Source organism: Taudactylus pleione, unplaced genomic scaffold, assembly GCF_031769625.1.
Source record: "Taudactylus pleione unplaced genomic scaffold, aTauple2 ptg000201l, whole genome shotgun sequence".
In the NCBI taxonomy this organism is placed as follows: Eukaryota; Metazoa; Chordata; class Amphibia; order Anura; family Myobatrachidae; genus Taudactylus; species Taudactylus pleione.
Window position 1 is genome coordinate 19,214,982 of NW_028284603.1, and position 23,230 is coordinate 19,238,211.

At 42.8% G+C, this 23,230-nt stretch overlaps 1 protein-coding gene across 1 annotated transcript in view; it reads left to right on the forward strand.

Annotated features, from left to right (window-relative positions):
- The window catches only part of THADA (THADA armadillo repeat containing), a 732,316-nt gene that overhangs the window by 39,635 nt on the left and 669,451 nt on the right, over positions 1 to 23,230 (forward strand). The window contains 8 exon segments of the mRNA XM_088477279.1: positions 714 to 1,402; positions 2,360 to 2,514; positions 9,849 to 10,004; positions 10,142 to 10,264; positions 12,767 to 12,890; positions 15,172 to 15,323; positions 19,100 to 19,316; positions 21,411 to 21,546. Of these exon segments, the coding sequence (XP_088333405.1) occupies positions 714 to 1,402; positions 2,360 to 2,514; positions 9,849 to 10,004; positions 10,142 to 10,264; positions 12,767 to 12,890; positions 15,172 to 15,323; positions 19,100 to 19,316; positions 21,411 to 21,546 (1,752 nt within the window).

Consider the following 23,230-nt stretch of genomic DNA (forward strand, 5'->3'; position numbering starts at 1 on the left):
GGTTGTCTATATCTAGCAGTTAAGTATATGAATACAATTCTAAAATACCCATTTAATTGAAAGGCAATTTCTTGCCAGCGGTATTTGCTAACCTTGTGCATGTAGCAGCAGTAGTTGCTTTGGAGATAAGAAACACATTTCTCCTGCGAACTCTCTAACTCTATTTTCCGTGGGAAGGAGAGTAATAGTCTGTAGACCGTTGCTGTGTCCTTCGGTTGACTGTTTCAGTTCCCAGGATTAATGAATGCAGGATCTGTATGCTGGTAGTGTATGCATCTAGTTGGGGAATTGTATATCTCCGTTCCTCCAGGAATGGAACCGGTCTTCTCTACTGGCTCTAAGATGGCGTTGTCCAGGGACTGCCCTAAATGCAATAGGAATTCCAGGGAAGGGATACCCAGAAGACTGCTACATTGGGGTAACAGCTAAATAATGATCGGGGTGGGGTAGGTTTGGAACATGGTGGACAATCCCTTTTAAAGTATAAATATATTAATGCTTTTCAGTACATTATCACAGAGGTCTTATTTCAAACATAAAAGTATTGCTTGTTGTGAGTGTGAAAGAACAGCCAGATTTTCTCTTTTGGTCAAATATTTATTTTTCTTTTACACCTGAATGTCAGATTCATATTTTATTTAAAACAAGGTATTGGTCTTTTGTGTTCAGGCATCATGAAATCCATATTCCGTTTGGTGTTCTTTGTGTTTCAGTCTGAGGGAGTCGAGCACAGCCTTGTTTCTGTCTAGAATTCTAGCCCTGTGGACCCTTTCGGCTATAGATCTTCTGGGCTCGTGCTCAAGAGATCTGAAAGACAATCTTAATGGTGGTTTAAGCACCGTGTCCAAACTACTAGAATATGTCTACGTACACTGGGAACACCCCCTGGATGCCATCCGACATCAAGCCAAGCTCGTCTTCAAAAACATCCTCCAGATACATCAAGCAGCTGTGGTGGTGCCCGATGGAGACATGGACCCCTTTCTCTCGCAGCTTACACAGAAACTGCTGGGTTTGGAGTGGCATTCGAAGGGGAAGTACATGTCGCTGGCCTGCCTTGTAGAATGCGTAGGAACTGAACGGATAGTGTCAGTGGATCGGACAATCCCAGCGCAAATCCTAGATGTCATGTCGGATCAGTCCTTTGCTCCCTATGCCAGCAACCTCTTGGAAGCTATGTTTGTAAACCACAAGCAACAACTTCTGTCAACTAAAGAAACTTGTTGGGTTGAGCGATGGCATAATGTCTGGGTGTCCCCTCTTATCCTACGACTTTGTGAAGAACATGTTGCTCAGACCACTTACATCATTGATTATTATCTGCCTAAGTTGCTCAAGTGCAACCCTGATAGTTTGCACTACATGATTGAAAGCCTGAGGTCTTCTGCCGCCACGAATCGTGGTAAGTTGGATTTTCATGATGTATTAATTTGAAAGCTATTCTAAACCTACAGTCATAGCATGTTTAAATTAAATGTGTATGAATTGTTGAAAGTGAATGTCCACTTTGTGGCAAATATCCCTCTTTAACGAGTACCCGCTGTGTAGCACGTATAGGTGGTGTGCATTGAGTGTGATACCTTCAGTGGCAAATGCAGGATTTCCAGAAGGGGGTTTCCAAATGCTTAATTTTAAAGTGAGTGTGGCCAGTCAATGAAGAGGGCAGAATTGGTACTTAACCAGCTTTAATAAGCGTCATACAAAGTGTATTGTGTGTATTAATTCCAGAATATACAGGACCAGTGTTCACAGTAAGCCATTAGATGCATCAGTAGGTCATCCTGCCTGAGCAGAATGTATTTATTTTAGATGTGGGCACCATTCCAGACTATTGGAGCAGCAGAAGAACCTAGCACTGCCCTGGACATATATGTACATATTGGGCTCTATAGCAGTGCATCTCTAACAGTGCATGTTTTCCAGATCTTCTAGTTGGTGCACAGGTTATTTATTACTAGCTGATACATGTTAAAAGATCCACAGGTGGTGCTAATTATTTCATTTGTGATACTGAGAAGAACATGCAGCGATACTAAAATTCTATTATATTACTATTTCTATTGTGGTCATGGTGTGGTTTGGGGATGGGGGTTTCCAGGCAGACGGAAACCCCCCCCTGCGTTTGCCTATGACCTGATTGGATGGCTCCCGTCCAAACATATGGCTCGTTTGCTTCCTCATTCTATCCTCCGCAGACTTAATTCTCTTGGCCTTTGCTCAAATCTGTCTGCACTTCCACCGGTCCAACACTGTGGTAAAGGGGAGGGGAATTGTCCATTTAGCTATTCCAAAGGGTAAATCCCTTTTATTGATCCAGTACAGTATTGGTTCCATAAACTTTACTTTTCTATTTTTGTAGGGTCTGGCAATAACCGTGGTGCTCTTGGTGCCCTTATGGCGTGTCTGAGGACAGCCCGTGCTCATGGACACCTCAGATTTACCGAAAATTATGCATGGAGTGGGAACGTCTCCGCAGGTTTAATACAGCAAGGCCTTGTTCACAGACATGATCAGGTATGGAGCTGAGAGAATGTAATATGTTATCACTAACCCAGTGTTCATTTCTAAATCTTACAGATCCTTAATACTTTCATGTAGTAGATTAATACAAATTAGGTCTTTTCTTTCTAAGTTATACTAGCAATCATGTGATCACACCTAATCACACACTAATGCAAGAGAAGCAAATGGAAAAGCAGTGGTTATAAGTAGAAATAAAATTTAAATACCTCCGCGGTCCCCGCAGCTGTCTGCACCTTGGTGTGATGATATGCTGCTAGCAGCATAACACCAATGCTGTCCTAAAGTCATGTCAGGTGTTATCAACATTAATACTAACCAGAATAAGTATAGAATGGGAAAGTTTGTTCTAACATGCTAAAAAGGTGCCATTTGCAAAAAATAAAGTCCAAGATTCCACTGCTGTTGATGGGGATTCGGTCTTAATACGTGACAGCTTTGATATGGGATTGCATGAAGTTGCTCGTCAAAATTCTGTGCATAAAGAGAAAATGGTAAAACCGCCACTCTGTAAAATAACCTAGGTATGGGTATAATCCGTGCTTTTTCTTCCTATGTAAAACTGTTCTAATACTTGTCTAAAATGCTGAATGTTCTGTGGCCAAGATTAGTGTCTCCCAGGTCTATTAAGTAGCTGAAATGGACTAGACTGGTGATACAAGGAAGGAATGGTTAAATATATACCAGTGGTGACTGAAGAAGAACCTCTTATTTCTAGAAAAAATAGGTGCTGGAGCTCTGTGTTGTTGTGTACCATCACATATAAATCCCTGAGTGTACACCTAATAAGTACAGTAACAGATTCATAGAAAAACACCAGCTAATATCATACTGTATACCTGTAGTGGGATTTAGTCATCAACAGAGAGATTGAGTTCTTCTGCATTACGTACACTAGGCTGTGACTTGTGTCATTCTGATTCTTATGTTGCCAACGCCAGTACATATAAATACATCCCAGTTTAGTACCCAGCTTGAACTATTTGTGTAGCTTTCTTCCTCAATCAGACTTACACCACACAGGTAACGCACAATAAGACAATATCCCTAAGTTAACACTAGTCCAGTGGTTTTCAAACTTTGCTCTCAGAACCCCACACAGGTCATGTTTTCCAGGTCACCCAGCATGTGCACAGGTGTATTCATTACTAACTGACATATTTTAAAAGATCCACAAGTGGAGCTAATGATTTCACTTGTAATTCTGCGAGGAGACCTGGAAAACATGCACGGTTTAGGGCCCTGAGGACCGAGTTTGAGAACCTGTTCACTAGTCTATCACCAACTTAACCAAAGTGTATTCTAAGTTAAGAAGAAGTATTCAATCCTCCTTTCTCTTATGAACTAAAGACAACATTTAAAAATCCACAAGACAGATCTATCTGGCAGGATATATTTACTCACCAGATAACTTCAAGATTATTCAGAAAGTGAGTATGTGCTACACACACAAAACAATGCGCTTTAAAAAAGAATAGAACATGTGATACTAGTGTAGAGCTCGTAGACAACAGCTTCCAGATATCTACTGTTCTTAGTGTTCATGCTAGCACCCTGCACCTGTCACAACCCATGCAGTTCATCTTTCCTGCCTGGGGTGTCGCTCTTTGCTCTGGTGCTTCTAGCACACTCTGGTCTGTATCTGAGCGGTTTGATGCATGAGCTGAGTGTGCTAGAAGCACCAGAGCAGGGAGCGACACCCCAGGCAGGAAAGAGGAACTGCACGGGCTGTGACAGGTGCAGGGTGTTAGAATGAACACTAGGTGTGCTACCACTTTAGAACTGCACATTTTCAATCCCCCCCCCCCACGCCCTCTACAGTGCAACAGGAGTTAGTCGAGTTTCTTTGTGTATCTTGCTGCTCCTTATGTACCCTGACTAAATCCTGTAGCACTGCAGAGGGACAAATAGAACATGTGCAGTTGTAAAGTGGTAATGCACCGTACGGTAGCTCAACTCTGAACACAATGTGATAAATAGAGCTACTCTGTATTTTTGTTGTACGGGAAAAAGTTCCAGTATTTAAAATAATAACATGTAATAACATGTTTTGTTTAGGTGCAGATTTGCACCCTTTGGGCCTGATTCAGAGGTGGCCGCAGAAGAGCACGTAGCAGCGACTATTGGCAGTCGTCTGTCCGAGACTTTATGCTGCTACAAACCCCTTCCCTTGTGTACATCCGAATGTGCAAGGACTGAGACGCCACTTTCTGCGTCCGTACACTCAGTAATACCGATTGGTGCATCCTTAGACGCCACCATCAATTGCATCTTCATAACTTGCACCAGCCCTGTTGGCAGGAGCAGTGTCTCCATGTGACTATGGCCTCCTAGGTCTGCGGGTCAGTGTACACAGCCGCTTTCTCTGACACGCCCTGTTGTATGGTTGCCTTTTCATTGTTAGGAGTCATCACTGGAGGTAGTGGGGAAGAGACAGCCTAGGGAGCATAGTCCTGGCGGTAGTGGGAGAGCCGACTCATGGGTTCCGTATGCAGATGCCGGTCACCCACTACCTGCATTCCCTGCATACTTGTGCCAATCCACTTGTAGGTGTCTGCTGCACAGTGTTTTACCACCTCACCTTCCCTCAAATCATTATAGTAAAGGGAATGTAGTTAAAGAGATTCTTACAACTGATCATACAAGCTCTATAGTGAGTAGTCCATACTAACATTGGGGGTCATTCAGACCCGCTCGCGAGCGGCAGTACGCTCGCAAGCGGGTCGATGTTCCCCACTGCGCATGCGCACGACAGAGGGAGCTCCGTCGTGCGCATGCGCGAGACCCGGGGAGCGACGGGCTTTCCATCGCTCCGGGTCTCGCACCAAAGGGGGCGTGCTGTCGATGTTGATTGACAGCACGCCCCCTTTGGTGGGCGTGCCGGGGGCGTGCCTGTTAGACGGAGGCGTTCCCATGATAGAGCCAAAATCACTCCAGGGCTTGTGGCAGGGAGACCCTACCGCAGGGTCTCCGTCGCAAGTCCGATGGTCAAGACCATCGCGACCATCTTTTTGGCCACTCGCATATGCTGTGGGTGGTCACCCACAGCTATACGAGCGGCCAGGAGGCCGCTCCATTTTCATGGAGGAGGGCCCTGATTCAGAGCGAGCGCTCTGGTCAGAGCGTTCAGCTCTGAATCAGGCCCATAATCCCATCCAAAAGTACTAAGATACAGAAGTACAAATAGAAATTGGTCCAGCACATTACACACCTTTTCTGTGATAGCTTCCTTTTCTTAGGCCCCTCCAGCCATAATGCTCAGGAAGCAGGGCTTAAAGTGGTACTCACCTCCCCCGCCGCCTACTCCCCCACACACGCACACGCACACTCTTTAAGCGGAGATACTCTGAGAGGCCAGAACAATGTGAAGTCTGATCTTTACATCACACACTGTTGTGTATAGGAAACTTTAAAGCGAATGGCCAGGGGCTAGACGTTTTGGAGGCTATGACAGTGTGAAATACAGTTTAGATGCTTTTTTAGCACTCCTGCCATCAGCTGAGTCTACAATATTAGGTCGCTTAAAAAGTAAAAAAAAGTTTTCAATCGTCTTTTCCACCGTCTCTTCACACCATCTTCCTGTGTTTTACAAGCATCAGCACCCCATTCCCGTGTCTTTACTCCAACACTCCCCCCCTGTGTCTCTCCAGCTTACCCCTTGTGTCCCTCATCAGTTCCCTGCCTCTGTGTCCCCCACCAGCAGCTCCCTGCCCCTGCGTCTCCTCTCCCACCAGCAGCTTATACCCCCCCGGATCCCTCTAGCAGCAACTCCCTGCTCCTGTGTCTCCTCTCCAACCAGCAGCTTATACCCCCCCGGATCCCTCTAGCAGCAGCAGCTCTGCCCTGGCCCTTGCTTCTCTTCATGGCTCCTCAGTGCACTAGGCAGCGGCAGTGAAGGCATGACTTCACATAGACTGTGCCGCAAAAGGAGCCACAAGCATGCAGGGCCACAAAGGGAGTGACAGGGAGGGGCAGGCCGCGGGTGAAGGAGGAACATGGAGCCAGAAATTGAGGATGTGGAGGTGGCCACCACCAGACAATGGTACTCTGTCTGTAGGACTTCTATTCAGGGACGTGGAAGAGGGGGAACTAGTTCCACCTACCATTAGAGGTGACGGAACTCAGTTCCACCCCGTTCCTGCCAACTTTAACCCTTGTCAGGAAGTGAACCTGACCACGGTTATTACTTTCCCTGCTTACCTGTGAGAAGCCAGGGCAGCTCCAGCGTTCTATGGCATGCGTTGGGCCAAGTGTACTTTTGTTTGTGAATAGCACTAATGTAAATACAAGGTATCCTCACCGGATGCAGAACCGACAACAGCCAAGGTACGGCACAGCAGGGGATTAAAGATAGGTGCTGGCAGGAATATTTTAGGTGCATTGTCTACCTGGCTCTTTGGGAACTGTCCCCGGCCCTAATGTACTATGTATACTGCTAAATGTAGTATATCTTTATTCTTTAGTTTAACTAGTGTTTTATTTTCCAGCCAGTAAAATGTAAAAGACATTGTTTTACTTTACAAAGTAAATATTTTTTCTGCCTGTCTGTATTTGTACATGTGTATAAGAACAACGTGGTTTCACCAATTGTTTCAATTTTATTTATTTTTGTGAGCTTTGCAGCTATTAAACTTACATGGTATGTTTTCAATGTGTTCAGTCATATAGGCAAATATTTCTGGATTTTTTTAAAATGTTATTACAATGACACACGTGGTTCAGTCCTATAGACCTTAGAGCCTATGCCAGGAACCCTGCCTTCTATGTCCTGGCAAATATAGCACCATATATAAATACAAGATAATCATAATAATAGCGTGTAAACCCTGAATAATATACATGGGTGTGCAAGGCCCCCCCGTGGTTTCTTTTCATTGTTTCCCTTAAAAATAAACATGAACTATTTATTGTGTAGGGGAAACTCCTACTGGCCCCGGCATCTGGGGTGATGAGAAGGGAGGAAATAAATAGGACAGGCCAGATAATCCGATGAGTATTACAGTGGAACATTGTCCAGATGACATTATCGGTCCTTATCTGTATATACTTCTATTTAAAAAAAAAAGAGAGAATAAACACAAAGCATCCAGCCTTGCGCCCTGGTGATGAAATACTGTATGGGAGGTACACACTAGCATGGAGTGGGATGTGTGACTGCTTTGTGCGTAATTGTTTTTTCTTTTTTTTTAATTATTATGCACAATTCTGCTTTTTAGTATGTGCTTACTGTGTGCTTCCAAAAAAAGACAGTACAGCGAGCAGAATTTATGTAATCAGAACACTCTCTATATCTTCTTTGAACCAGAGACTACTTCTAAAATGCCCCATAACTAAATATCATGCAGGGGGACGTTCCTACAAATCACAAACCCGAACAATGCGCTTGAAATGTTTGTATCCAGCTTTCGCCACCATTTTGTATTCCTCTGCCTGTTAACAAAACTGTAACGATTGAAAAATATCTGAGGGAAAAGCCCATTCCTGCTTGTTTGCTCATGTTCATGGTTACGAAGGCATCGGCTGGACAATTACTCCTCCGTATAACCTGCCTCCTGTCCTGGGAGCCCACCGTTATCTGATGCCAGAGGCTCAATTTATCCGTATAATCAAGAGCTATGTACAAATTGTAATACTTGGGAACCTGCAGGACAGCAGTCTGATACCCCCCCGGTTTACAGTAAAAGTATATGGGGTGGTATGCTTTATTTTTGATTGGTTTACGGTAAGGAAGGTATATGGGGTGGTATGCTTTATTTTTGATGGTTTGTGCAATAGCTGACAACCTCAATTAAAATAAATATGCCAATAACAAATGATCTAGTAATGCAAATCCTACCGCTATGTATTGCGAATAGGTGTGTTACTCTCAAAGAGCCCCCGTTGTTATATGAATCTGGCTCATGGTACTTGTGCTTGGTTTCCCTGCAGCAACTTGAGCACGCTGATAGCCATCCATAGTCTGCAGTTATGCTCAGTGTTGGAAGCTTGATGGGTTGTTCCCCTTGGTGGGGGCAGGGCCGTAACTAGGGTAGTGCGGCTGTGCCGTGGCACAGGACACCGCAGGGCAGGGGGCGCTATTTGGGCCTGTCAATTTTCCTGTGTATTATCATTCTCATTTGTAGCTTCCTCTTCTTTTATCCCCAGCATCTCCTGGCCTCCCTTATCTCATCCCTGGCCATTCCCCATGAGGCCATGGCCATTTTTCGGGTGCACTATATTATGTCCCTATTTGAAAAATGTGTGGGGGAGTGCTAATGCACTCTCTGGCACGGGGCACCAAAAAGTCTGGTTACGTCTTTGGGTGGGGGCTCCCACTATTGGCTAAATTCTGAGTAGGGCTGTTTAAGAGAGCGATGCTTAAATTAAACTACTCCCTTTAATATACTCGTACGTGAATAAAGACAGCATGTAGAGCTGGGGAAACTATTGGTGATGTTATTAATGGTCCTGTACACAGCTGTACATATGAGCCGTTTTTAGTATGTATAAATTATAGGTCACTTCCAGCCCTTGCAGAATCATGTCATCGTTTCTAACACATAACATTAGTGTTTACACCTCTAAAATACTGAGCATGCTCTCCTCATGTCCCATTGTAATTATTGTTACCCTCTGCTACAGTAATTGGCATGCCATGAATCAAAGCGTCACCAGTTGAAACGAATGGGGTTGTCATGATGGCTTTCCCTACTCAACATTTTTCTAGAGTAACAGATTTTAGCCAGTCATTGCATTGGCTCAGTGTTCAGTATCCTCTTGAGAAAAGTCATCTTTGTGTACGCAGAAGCTGATCCAGTGAACACAGCAAACATGTTTGTGCATGTTGCATTACTGCCTTTTAGATTGTTAGCTCTTGTGATCAGGGCACTTTTTCCTGTATAATTATATATTTTTAAGTTGACCCCTGATTTGACAGCTGTGCAGGCTACTTTTCAGTGATATAATTATGACTTTCTGTAAAAAAAAATTAAAATGGTGACTTTTCAAAGCCACCGATTGTCAACAGTTTTGTCTACAGTATTTAAACGCCAATAATATTAGGTGTGTTTTACATTTAATATTTTAGCCTTTTTAAATACTGTGGGCAAAACTGCTGACAATCTGCTACTTTAAAAAAAAAATAAACATCAGTGTAGTAAATATACCCCTATGTTCTAATATAAGATCCTACCAATCAAAAGTGAGACACATAGTTTACTTTTTTTTTTTTTTTTATCTTCTATGGCTTTTTGCTTTGCTGAGCATCCATTCTACTTTTATTTTAACTTTGACAAGAGCTTCTGTAAGGATGCGATTTGTAGTAAATTGTGGCTTTTCTATTTGTGCAGATTCGTATCGATGCACTGGGTCTCCTCTGTGAAAGCCACTGGAGCACTGAAGTGGTTTCACTGGACGAAATTAATTTGGTTCATTTCTTCATCAAATACAATTTAAACTGTCAGTCTCCTTCCGTGAGGCAGCAGTCGTGTTACCTGCTCAGGAAGGTAAATATTCTTCATGCATGCGAGTCAGCCATGATTACTGCCAGTGATACATGATTGGGTAGCGTTCATCAATATGAATTGTAAATAACACTTAAAATCTGAAGTACAAAGTCCTGAAATTAAGAATTTTCTTTTAGCTGTTTTGCCGGGTGCAGGAAAGTTCCCAGGTTCTATTTAAACACCAACAAAGCAAGAAGCTAATATTCCATGAAGATACAGACAACATGGCGGATCCCTGTACAGCCCTCAACAATTACACAGTAAGTATTGTACTATCTATTATTGCATGCAAGTGGCTAAAATGCACTACGATGCATTATAATAGAAGTGTGTGACAATATGAAAGCTGACATATAAATTATTACATTTCTCCTTCATCCACTAGGGGACACTGGGGATCTAGGCACTGGGGTATAGATGGGTGGATGCGAGGAGCTGGCACTTTAAATCATTAAGTGTGAGTGACTCCTCCCCCTCTATCCCCCAGAAGCCCCAGTTTTAGAAATGTGCCCGAGAGAGAGCGGTCACTTGGGGCTGAGCTCCAGCCCAAACTTAGTTTTATTTTCTCTGTTGTCTTTTCCTTGCTGCTAACGCGGTTGGCCTGCTTCTCTATGGAAGGCGGGCCAGCTGGATCTGCCTAGCTATACTCTTGGCGCATGTTGTCCGGTTCCTGGCCTCTGCCGTTGTTGTGTTTCTTTTCTTGCGCATTCCTCTTGTGCGGTGGGTGCTTCTTGGGCTGCCTGTTGTGGCGCCTCAGCATCTCACTTTGGCGTACGACCACATGGTCTACGGTCCACACTTTTGTTGTTTTGTTGTTTTTATACCTTTTGCGGCCTCAGTAACTACTTTTGGTTGCAGGGTCTTTGCAGGTTACTCAGGGCTCTCCTACCCGGGTGAGGTTAACTTTGGGACGTCCCCAGCGTCTAGATCTCCAGTGTCCACTAGTGGATGAAGAAGAAACTCGTTGGGTTGTCATGATGGCTTTCCTTACTCAACATTGTTCTAGTGTAATATAATATAATTCACCTTAAGGAGACAATTGTGATGCTTATTGGTCCTACATGTATGGTTTTCATATCAAAATAGTACATTTAATAAAAAGAGTCTGTAAATTCATGAAATCGGAAATAGAATCAATTCAATATACTTATAATAGATCAGAAACCTAGAGATATATACATATTCTTATTAGGCTCTTTTATGTAAAGATCCTCATACGGCTTGGCTTAAAAGTCAAATATATTTATTTCTGCATAAAAAACTGATGTTAATAAACGCAGATGGATTTTAGTCCAGTCCGTGGAACAATAATGATAAAATCACAATTGATGCATAGTCACTGTTCATACAGTAAAATTATCTGTCACACAGGGCCTGATTCAGAGCCGCTCGTAAGCGGCCGCTCGTTCGTTCCGAGCGATGTTCGCACATCTGTGCATGCGTTTGGGTTTTAGTACGCATGCGCGAACCACTGAGTGCGGCCGAAAATCGTGTGCTCGCAAAATAGCGAATGCCTGCTAATTTGAGTGACAGGATGAGGCGTTTGTGGGTGGTAACAGGGGAAGGTGCTTGAAAACGGGGAGTGGAGATCTGAACGCAGGCGTGTCTAAAGGTCAAAAACGGGCGTTTTAAGGGTGTGCATAATTAACAAAGCAGCGTCATCAACCACGTCAGTTGGGTGTCTTTTAGCCAGAACTGCTCGCATGATTGCGGTAGGAAAATGCAACCACATGAATAGCGAGCAGTTCATTCGCCTTTCGATGTACTCGATTAATCTAATAAATAGCGGAGATGACGTATGATGCGAGCGGCCAGGGGGCATTTTTTACAAAAAAAAGTCAGCATGTTTTGTTCGCTCGTTCAGACATAGAGGCGTCAACAGACCGCAAAGAGCGAACGGTCAATTTAAATAGCCAGCCCCTTTTTCTGGACGAGCGAGCGCAAATAGCGTCCGGCTCTGAATCAGGCCCACAGTGCATAGCACTGGGGGACTAGCGCACCTCAAATTGCCACATTTGACTGGAGAATACACTGGAAGTTCCGGACCAGCACCCTTTTATCTATACATTGGCCGAGTACACAGTCATCGGCTACAGCAAAAGCAGGACTCCTAGCTAAATATTGGAACGGAGTGCATCTCAAGGCTGGTAATACACACTTTGTTTGCTGGATATGAACCCGGATTGCCCTGAATTTAACTCTATATGTATTTAACAAGTGCTGCTATGCACTGTGTGACAGATATTTTAATTGCATCAACAGTGACTATGCATCAATTGTGATTTTATCATTATTGTTCCACGGACTGGACTAAAATCCATCTGCGTTTATTAATATCTGTTTTTATGCAATAATAAATATATTTGACTTTTAAGCCACCATGCGCCTTGACACTTGTCAGTAGTGTACTTGCAGCATTGGTCGTGGGTTATTGGCTCATTATCACACCCCAGCACTAGGTTAAAGGTCTCAATAACTGCTCAATGTTTTTTTTTTTTTTTAAATCAAACATGAAAATGATTTTGGACCTTTTGTCTATTATAGACTTGTTAACTGTATAATTTATTATTGCAGGCGTAAAAGACATAATATGACATTGGTGATGCAGGTGTTTGTCAGTGTTTTCAGTATGCACTGTGATTTGTGATGCTTAAGAACACGTTAACACTTTGCCTATCAGTTTCTGTGTGTTCTTTCCCACACTCCAAATACATTCCCAGATGTTACAGATTCTTGTTTTATGTTTCTTTTTTGTTTTCCAGAAATTCATGTCTTCTATAACAGATTATCTTTTTGAGTCACTTTTTCCTGGTTCGTCACATCCAACAAGGTTTTCAGCCTTGACTATTTTAGGATCCATTGCTGAGATCTTTCCTGTTGTACCAGGTGAGCATGCCTCTCTGCTCACACAAGGCTTGAACAGTAGTGTGTTTTAAAGGGACAGAGAATAAATAAGAGTGGTGTGAGCTCCCTGCTGTAAAGCCAATATCTGCACGGGGGCCGTGATCAACCCAGCAGATTTTTGGAGTGCAGGTAGGGGTGGATGGTACAGATGTGTCCACATACATCTATCCTCCGTGCTCTACAAGTCACGCTACACATAACTTGTGAGCTCCGTGTGACTTGGTAGCGCCAAGCATCTTTTCGCGCTACTGTTTCTATTCAAATGCATCTTATTGGCACAGCAATGCGAATAGGACACACAAGCTGCTTCTGCTGATTAAAATGATATGCAGCATGCCTATATTCTGTGTGTAACTGCGGTGCATCTGCATGCGAAATGCTACATTACAGTGTCCGTGGCTGTTACACTGTAACGTAGCATTTTGCATGCAGATGCACCGCAGTTACACACAGAATATAGGCATGCCGCATATCATATTAATTAGCAGAAGCTGCTTGTGTGTTCTGTTCTCATCTATGTGCGAATAGAACGCATTTGAAGGGAAAATGTTGCACGAAAAAATGCTCGTCGCTACCAAATCATGCCATGGCATGGCGCAACTAGAAGGGCTGTTTAACGCGGAGGCTAGGTGTATGTGGACACATCTGTATGTTATTGTACTTGAACTCCAGCGAAGACTACAGTGCTCTCTCAGCTAGTGTCCCGCTCTGATTAATCTTTCTGTAAGTTAGTTATACAAAACAGTAGAGTAAACTGCAGCTACTATGGGAGAGAGATATCAAGCCTTGGAGAGAGAGAAAGTTTAGAAGTTGCCCCTAGCAAACAATCAGCTTCTAATGGTCCCCAAAAATCTATGATGAGTTGGAGCTGTTACCTGTTCTGCCAACGGCGGGGTTGGGGGAATCCGGAATATTCAACATGTTGAAATATCTCTATTTCCTGATCTCGACAACGACCTGAAAATTGTTGGAATCTGCAAAGCGGTGACTTTAACATGTTGAATTTCCCCAACTGATCACTGATCATCATTGGCCACCGATTGGATTCTTTAATTAGCGGAATGGATCGGGGAATCTGGGAACTGTACCTTAGATAGGATGTAGTCAGGAAGCCGGCGGTCGAAATGCCGACCGCCGACTTCCTGACTGTCAAATCCCGGCAGGGGACCAATGATAGGCGTCGAAATCCTGACGCCTATCACTATCCCTGCGACGGGATCCCGACACCCAGCATTCCGAACGAAGGTAAGCCAGGCGACTGGACTGGACAGCCGCCGGGGGGAGGGTTAGGCTAGGGGCTCCCGGGGGGGACTTAGGGTAATGTACCCCTCCCCCGGAGGGTTAGGGTCAGGCTAGGGGTAGGGGGTGTTAGGGTTAGGCACCCCAGGGGGGAGGTTAGGGTTAGGCACCCCTCCCGCGAGGGTTAGGTTTTGTTTGCAGGGAGGGGAGGTTATGTTTAGGTACTTACGGGGGGAGGTTAGGGTTAGGCACCCCTAAAAGAGAGTTGGGGGGGGAGAGTTAGGTATAGTAAAAAATACTTACCTGTCGGGATCTTGTCATGCCGGTCTTCCGGCGTCCGGATTTGAACTGCTGGACTTAGGTTCGGCGGTTAAACATACCTATTCCCCTCAGATGTATTGGCCCCTTTACTGTCATTTATTTAGTAAAGTCTTTGAAATAACAGTTAGAACCTGATTGGTTTCTTTGGGCAACTTCTTCTCATCTCTCTCCAAGACTTGATACATCTCCCCAAATGTCCTTTAATTTTCTGAACTGTGCTATAGAGAAGTGACCAGACTTTGGTAAGCTACTAATGGTTACAGTTATTGTGCATATATTATAGGTTGCAGCAGGTTTCATATAGTTGCCCACATGCCGTTTTTCATGCCTATACCCACATACTGTATAGCTTTTAGTTATTTCCTCCAGACAACAGAAACAGAACCATTGTTTCTAGTGTTTAAATATCCTGTGTATGTTCCTGAGCTTATTCACTGCTAAGGGACCATGGGACACTGCCAGCCCTTCTCTGACAGAGGAAAGGGGAACACACATGATCTGGACGAAGGAAACAAAAACATCTGCATTTAATAGAACTTTACTTTTAATATATGTTGAAGCAAAAGCGACATCTGTATTTGGTATTCACATCTGCAAGCCCCAGTGCTCCTTTATTGGGAGCAGTAAAGCTTAACGAGCTTTGTTTTGTGAAGCAGGAACTTATTAGTGAGTTTTCTTCCCTACTAATGATCTCTTTTCACAGGCTCTTGTCAGACTGTATACGAGTTCGCTCGGTCGGTCAGCAGTAACAATGTCCACGCTCTCCTAGAGTGCTTCAGTAACACCTTTGAGGAAGTGAAACTCCTTGCCTTTGAACTTCTGAGAAAGCTGCCTCCATCTGTTTTAGGCCTCCAGGTAATTGTGTTCATGCTAAACAGAGGAAGAGGTCAGCAATCTACTCCATGGACTGGTGGAGTCAGTTAGATCGTCTATATTGTACATAAAGTTTAACATCTCTGATTAGGAAAGAAGAAAATCTGTTGAGAAAGCTAATAAATAAAAAATAAGCTGAGCAAAAAACCCCAAAACACATATTATAATGGGCAATGGAGCACCAACGGGTTCTGAGGGCCTGATTCCCGGTCGTTCTAAGGTTAGAATGCGGCCACGCCACACGTTGCATACTCATCTTTGCAAACCTATGCGCAATTAGGGGTTGTACTCATTTCGGTCATTTCCCTGTGGTCGCTGAATGGACGTTATTGTGTGGCAACTTTGCGGCAAAAACATGAACGTGTGGGCGAGTAGTCGGAGTTACTCGCTATTCTGGGTCGTGCATACGCAGAAAAGATTACAAATTGAGACGGATCTCCTGCATCCAGCATGCGGCAGGCGTAAGTGCCGATGATAATGATAACAGTTGCTCTCGTGGGCGGAGGAAGGGAAAAGTGCGATCACGTAAATGCGTTTGGTTCAGCCGTCCGGACTTGCATTAATCAGGCCCAGAACGTTCTAATCTAAAGAGGAACTTCACCTACTGTACAGAGAATTCTGTTGTCCAGGATGATTGTTATTATTCTCATTGTCCTTGGATATAACAGATAAACGGAGCTCAAATGTTTCTACATAGATGTAACAACAGAGTTCCTATCACTGGTCACAGATGCGGGCACATCCTACTACTGCTGCGATGTGGCAGTGTGTGGCTGGCATTTGTGGCTGTTTAGCTAGCAGTTCCTAGCCATATATGTGAAAGGTGGCCATAGTAAAACCTTTGCATAGTTCTTAAAAGCTCTGTGTTCAGGCCTGATTAGTATTTTCTTATAATGGATCTAGATTATTGCAGACACTTTTTTCTTAATTGTATCTGTGCTTAAACAGTAAACACATCGTCCCTTTAACTCTTCCTTTAACAAGAACCTTATCTGTAACTGCCAATGTAATGGAAATATACAGTCACTTAATATATACTGCCATGTGGAATACAGATCAGTGCAGAAGTAGTATTGCATGATGGAAATTTGCAATCCTGTGTTGGCTTACGCGGAAGCATGGTTTAGCAATAACGTTTAAGGAGTACTTAGTGATATAAGCCAAACGCTGACTAATTTAGTCGTTGGACGGATTCAAATGCTATCCTGACTGCTGTCTATCTTTATCAGCTGTCTCTGTATTGTTCCCAACACACTGGCTCATAGATTCCTCCCAGCGTTATACTGTATAACCGCATTGATAACAGCTACTGGCATCTTAACCGTAGTCTTTGGAGTTTCTACAAAATGTAAATGGATTAAACTTGAAAAGGGAACGTCAGCATGTGGTGTTAAGTATTTACCACTGTCACCTTGCCATTTACAACTCTAAGGAGGCGAATGCAAGTTTCCATCATTCTTTTTAGGAAAATAGTTCTGCTGTGGGATTCGGAAACATTGAAATATGTGGCGCAGTTCAGTCCCCACAGGAGATTGATTTTATTTAAGTAATAGACATCTTTATAATAGTTTGCCCTTATAGTTAATTCCTATTACTTGAACTACACCCACTCAGTTAAAAGGAATATACGAGCCCACTGTAGCTGCTTCAGAGAAGTTTTAAAGTTTATCCATTGCTGACATATCCCGGAGGCAGCCATTTTATGAGCTTAAGCAACATTCATGGGAATGCGTTGAGATACTATGAGGCAGCAACGATACAAGATGCATAGTTTTATTGTTTCTCTAGGAGCTTGTGACACTACTGAGGGAAGAGGCACAAAGTGCCTCACCAGTGTCATTTGTTCTAGTGAATTGATAGACTGTTTATTATTGGTCATCCTTACAAAATGGCCACCACTTTGTCTAGGCAACAGGTATACATTAAGTAATTTCCTTACAAGAACTAACAACATGTCAGTCTGCATACATCCCCCTATCTCGTTGAAGCAAAGCAATATCCCCTCATTTAGTCACAAGTGAGCCCTGAAGGGTCCACACCTGCACACACTAATCACACACAGCAGACTACCTCACCATATAATTGGCCTGGGATGTGGTAACCAGCTAATGATGTACATGGCAATCAGCAGTAATCCAGTGCACTCCTATAAATAGGTGCTGAATGATGGCAACAGGGTATGAAACACTGAACTTGAAGAAAGCAGCTCTGTAACTTGCGGTACCTTTGTTTTCCCTGTTTGTATTTAGTTATGAGTTGTCAGGGGCTAGGCTTGACAAAAGCCTCTCTTGGAAACCAGTTTACCATAAATAGTTCTGCAAGTTATCAATAGTAGCAAAAACATAGATATATCCCCTATTGCAGATAATAAGGTTATTAGAAGTCACCAAAACCATATACAGGTTGAGTCTCCCATATCCAAATATTCCAAAATACGGAATATTCCGAAATACGGAATATTCCGAAATACGGAATATTTTTGGCATGACTCAGATTATGAAATCTTTGATTTTTGATGGATCAATGTACACAAACTTTGTCTAAGGCACAAATTATTAAAAATATTGTATAAAATTACCTTCAGGCTGTGTGTATAAGGTGTATATGATACATAAATGAATTTCATGTATGTACACAAACTTTGTTTGAGCCACAAAATTATTGAAAATATTGTATAAAATTACCGGCAGGCTGTGTGTATAAGGTGTATATAACACATAAATGCATTCTGTGTGTATATTTGGTTCCTATTCCCAAGATATTTCATGATTGCATGATATGCAATTATTCCAAAATACAGAATATTCCGTTATCCAAAATACCCCTGGTCCCAAGCATTTTGGATATGGGAGACTCAACCTGTAATAGTATGAGGCTGCTGTATAAGGTCACAGAAATGTAAGTTTTCTTCCAGTATCTGCAGTAATGTCATGTAGGACTTGCATTACTCTTTAAAATACAAGTGGTATTTTAATCAGTGACATGTGAAGTGGTGACCCCCAGATCTCACTAATGCCACGTACACACTAGACAATATGTCGTCCGATCCCGCGGATCAGCCTACATATCGGACACATTGTCTATCGTGTACCCACTATGCGCACCCCTGCTGGCTAACATCAGGTTCATTCTGTCGTCCATGCATGGAGCGACCCAGCTGCCGACGCTGGCAAGGTCAATGGTGCCTTGAACGATATATTGGATGGTTAGTCACCGGATTACCGCCCAACCGATATACCGTTCATTCGTACCATCAGCCATCCCAACGGCCAGTCGGCAAGTGTGTACCCACCTTTAGAGAGAGATGAAGTGGAGAACGATAAAGTACCAACCCATCAGCTCCTAACTGTCATTTTTCAAACACAGCCTGTACAGTGACAGGAGCTGATTGGTTGGTACTTTATCTCTCTCCACTTCATCTCTCTCCAAGGCTTAGTACAATTCCCCCCTATTTATAAACTGTGATTTTATAGAATTCTCTGATTATACTTATATTATTTAAATAAAAATTATACCTATATTTAAAGCATCTAATGTTTATTATAGTACATATAATTTGTTTTGGGAACTTTTAAGATTAGTCTCTTATTGAATGATTCTTACAAACCCTCTACTTTTTTTTTTATTATTGTGAAATTCTAAGTAACTGTTTGGCCACTAAATAAAAGTGTATGTTTTGATTTCATAAATGACAAAAGCTTATTTACCCACAGCTAAATAACTGTTGTGTGTTTTGTCTACCTGTTCTTATATTACAGGAGGCTGAGAAGCTCTGTGTGCTATTGCAAGCAGCAATGCACCTCAGCACAAGCACAAAGCATTTTGATTGTGTAACGGCCTCCTATTTGCTGAATTTCCTGATATACCAGGAAGGTCTGGCGACTGCGTTAGATCGATGGGCACAAGATGGGCTAAGAGGTCATCAATGTCGGACATTAAACAGCGTCAGTCTTGTGGAGAGGAATACCTTTGCTGGTTAGTTTTTGAATGCTTGCTTGCTTTTACTTTTCAGTATGCCTAATGATTTATACATATATTGTCATCTGTGCAAGTGTAATCAGATTTATATGTGTTATTGGATTGCAAGTCTGATGAGCTGAAAATGAAACACTTTAAAGCCTATGGCACTACTCCCATATCTGCATTTCGCAAATGGACCTGTCTGGTTTGTATATTCAGATCATTAACTACTGGAAGTAAAAATGACCTCAGACATTGCCTGCCTGCATACACTATGCACCACAGCAGAGGGTGTGTGGAGGCAGCCATTTTGTGGGTTGAGCCACTCTAAACAAGAATGCAGTCTGTGCATTCACTAGCAACCAGTGTCATCATTATAGTACTATAACCTTTTCCATGGCCCCATACTTCCAATGTATCTAAAAATGTCACATTTCAAAGCAAATTAATATTTGATTAGAAATTTGAAAGTAATGAGTACTTTTAAGGCAGAACGAGCCTTTCCTTACAGACGCCAGTGACCATAGAAGGTAGGCCAAACCTCTCATAGTACTGGGTCCAAAATGTAGTCAGCCGGTGGCCATTATCACCAAGTGCTTGCCGTCATCATCCGGTGACGTCAGATAGTCTGTATGACATTTGTGGAGAGTTGTACACCTTGTGCAATTACAGTGGGTGTGGTGAAAATACGGGTTTTCTTGTCCATGGATTGACTTTTCAGATTTCTGCAGCCTTGACCTTAGCTGAATAGACTTTCTAGTAATACTATGTATTTTCATTATTCAATTGGCAGCATGAAAGCTAGTCAGGTTACCTTTTTTTGCCAGCTTACATAGCCCACCTGTTTCTGAGCATTACCAATCATTTGGGGCGATTCAATTGTTTTATCACACCCTATATCCCGTCTAAAGTGATATTCAATTGTTTTTGGGCACCCATGCATGTTGCGATATAGACAGGGTTTAGCCACGTAAAATGGCTAAACCCGTCTAAAGTCCTGCTTTGGGCACCCAAACTCCTGTTTGGGCACCCAAAGTTCGACTTATCGCACATTTCTGCTCGCCTGTCCAGGAGGCTGCGAGTAGAAATGTGTGCTCCTGCGGCTGCATATGCCTGAACAGAGCATCAATTGAATTACTCTGTTGTCCTCCCAGCACCATCAACCGTGCGCAAAACAATTGAATTCCCCCCATTGAGTTCTCAAAAGTTCTTAAAGAAAGTGTGCACTTTGGAACGACCACTGCTTAAACGAATTATACAATGCCCCCTGTTTTAGAGCCCCTAATGCAGTGTCCCTAGTAATGCCCCTAGTAGTGTCCCTTATGTTGTGCCCCTTATGTTGTGCCCCCAGTAATTCTCCCAGTAGTGCCCCTTATGCAGTGCCCCCAGTAATCCTTCCAGTAGTGCCCCTTATGCAGTGCCTCCAGTAATGCCCCTAGTAGTGCCACCTCCCAATGTAGAACAGGCCACACTCCCCTGTGCAGTACTTACCTCTCTTCACGCTGGCCGGTGGGCACCGCTCCAGTCCACGTCGTCAGCACTCCCACTTCCACTCTCGCGTAGACGCTGACTGGTTCTAACTAGATCCAGGAGGCTCAGGCTCCTCTCATCGCGGGTGACGTCATGACAACCCGCGCACTGCATAACTGGGAACGTTGGCCTCTGAAGTGATCATAGGCTTCTTTAGTCTCTGATCGCTTCAGAGACCAGCGTTCCCAGTTTTAAGTACAGTAAACACTGCCCGATCCGAGCTGAGCTCCGATCACGGCAGGGTCTGGGCCGCATAATATATGTATTTGCGCCCACACTGTCGGGCCGCATAAAATGTTTATTTGGGCCACATGTTTGACATGCCTGCGCTACAGTAAAAGAAACTTTAGTTTTTTTCTCCTACTTTCCATTTGTGATGCTGCAATCCTACAAGCAGCTATAAACATCTCCACAACTAGCATGCTGACTTTTATCATCTCAGTGTTAGTACATAGATGATAGGTAGGATAGAAAGTATTGCTGTTGCTTAAGTATAAGTCATTGGTTCACTGTTCCAATGTATATGTGGCTGGCAGTGTAAAGAATGTTAATATGTCACATAATGTGTATGTCTTGTAGTTGTCTGGTTACTGATGGACTGCCTCCAGTGTGAAATTATACAGGCGGAGAATTCCTTACTGGAAGCCGCGGCCTCCTTCCCATTGTATGGCCGGGTACATTGTATCATTGGAGCATTACATCACTTCTCCATGGGGTAGGTGACATTATACAGCAGTCATTATACAGCAGTCATTTGTCCATGTTTTCCATCATTCACACTTGTTCAAAAGTCTTTCACATGAGTTCATTGTGAGAAGGGATAAATATTAAAGAGCTAATAAAATCAGTTTTTGATATTAATACGTATATATAAAGTTATGGTTCAACAAGACAATAAATAAACTTGGACTTTCTTATTTGCTTATACTTAATTAAATATGTACGTCCTGATCTCTCTCACCCCTTTTTGTCTTGTTACATTACTAGGAGGGATGATCTTTCCTAAGCATACAGACACTGACTGAATCTTGCCTTACAGAAATGTACTGTGTGGGTTAGTGACTTCATAGATGGGGCAGTGATGTCACCACAGATCAGATGATGCATGTTTTAGCCTTTTCATTTGCTTCTGATTTCACAGAGGACACTGTCCTAAAGATATGGCAATGGGCAAATCATTCTCTACTTTTTACAGCAGAGCTATTGTGAAATTAGCACTAAATTTAAACAGGTTTAAATGTTGTATTTATTGGTACTACATATTAATCAAGGAGTACTGAGTGATAACAGTCATAGTGCTAGCATTCTAAATGGAATGAGTGACCTAAGGGGAGATGTACTAAGCTCTGGAGAGTGATAAACGACTAACCAATCAGCTCCTTACTATCACTTTACAGGATGTGCTTGAAAAATGACAGTTAGGAGCTGATTGGTTGGTCGCTTATCACTATCCACTTTATCACTTTCCAGAGCTTAATACATCTGACCCTTAGTGATATCTGATTGGCTGTTTCCACAGTCCTGGGCGACAGCGGGTAAATGTCTAATCATATGAAATCTGCTGTGTGAGGAGGGTTCTCAGTGGGATAGCAATCTATAGCTAGAGAATATATATTAAATCAGGACTTATGACTTAAAAATCAAATTAAAGTTGTGAAACTAGATTTTTTTTTTAAATAAGAATTATTGTAAAGGCATAAACCTCATTTTTACCTTCCCTTATGTTGAATGTTAGCTGGCAGTTATATTTATATATTTTCTATGATACCATCTCATTCCTTAATGCATTTTGATTGAGACATTTTTCCAATCTTAAACTGGGTAAACACTATACGATATATTGTTATGAAGTGGATTGGAACAATATATTGTACACATCGAATAGTGTGTACATCCGATCCATCGGTCACTGCGTCATCCCATTTACTGTTCTGCATGGCAGATAGGATTATTCAATGATTGACACGGTGCTGTTACATGCCGCATGTAACCACACATCACGCTATCGATTGTGCAGTGTGTACGGCGCGTGCGATGGGTCACAGCATCGTATGGTGTGGGCCCAGCTATACACAACGTTTTCTTGAATTTCACCCCACAGTAATCTCCTAGATAGAGAATTCTGTGCTATCTTTTTGCTCCATAGTAGTATCTTGGAGTTCAGCGTAGTGCTGTAATACATACATTACTACAATAATCCATGCTTTACTAATTAAAGCTACAATTTGCTGTACATTGCACAGAAAGTCTGCCATCTTTAAATGCTGAACATTGCTGTATAATACAATTATTCCGCATGTCAGTCTCTTGTTTGCTTTACCCTTATGTTACTAGGAGGTCTGGGGTATTTCTTATTTTACTCTCCTCAGCTTTTCCTGGCCCTTGAAAAGTTAGAAAAT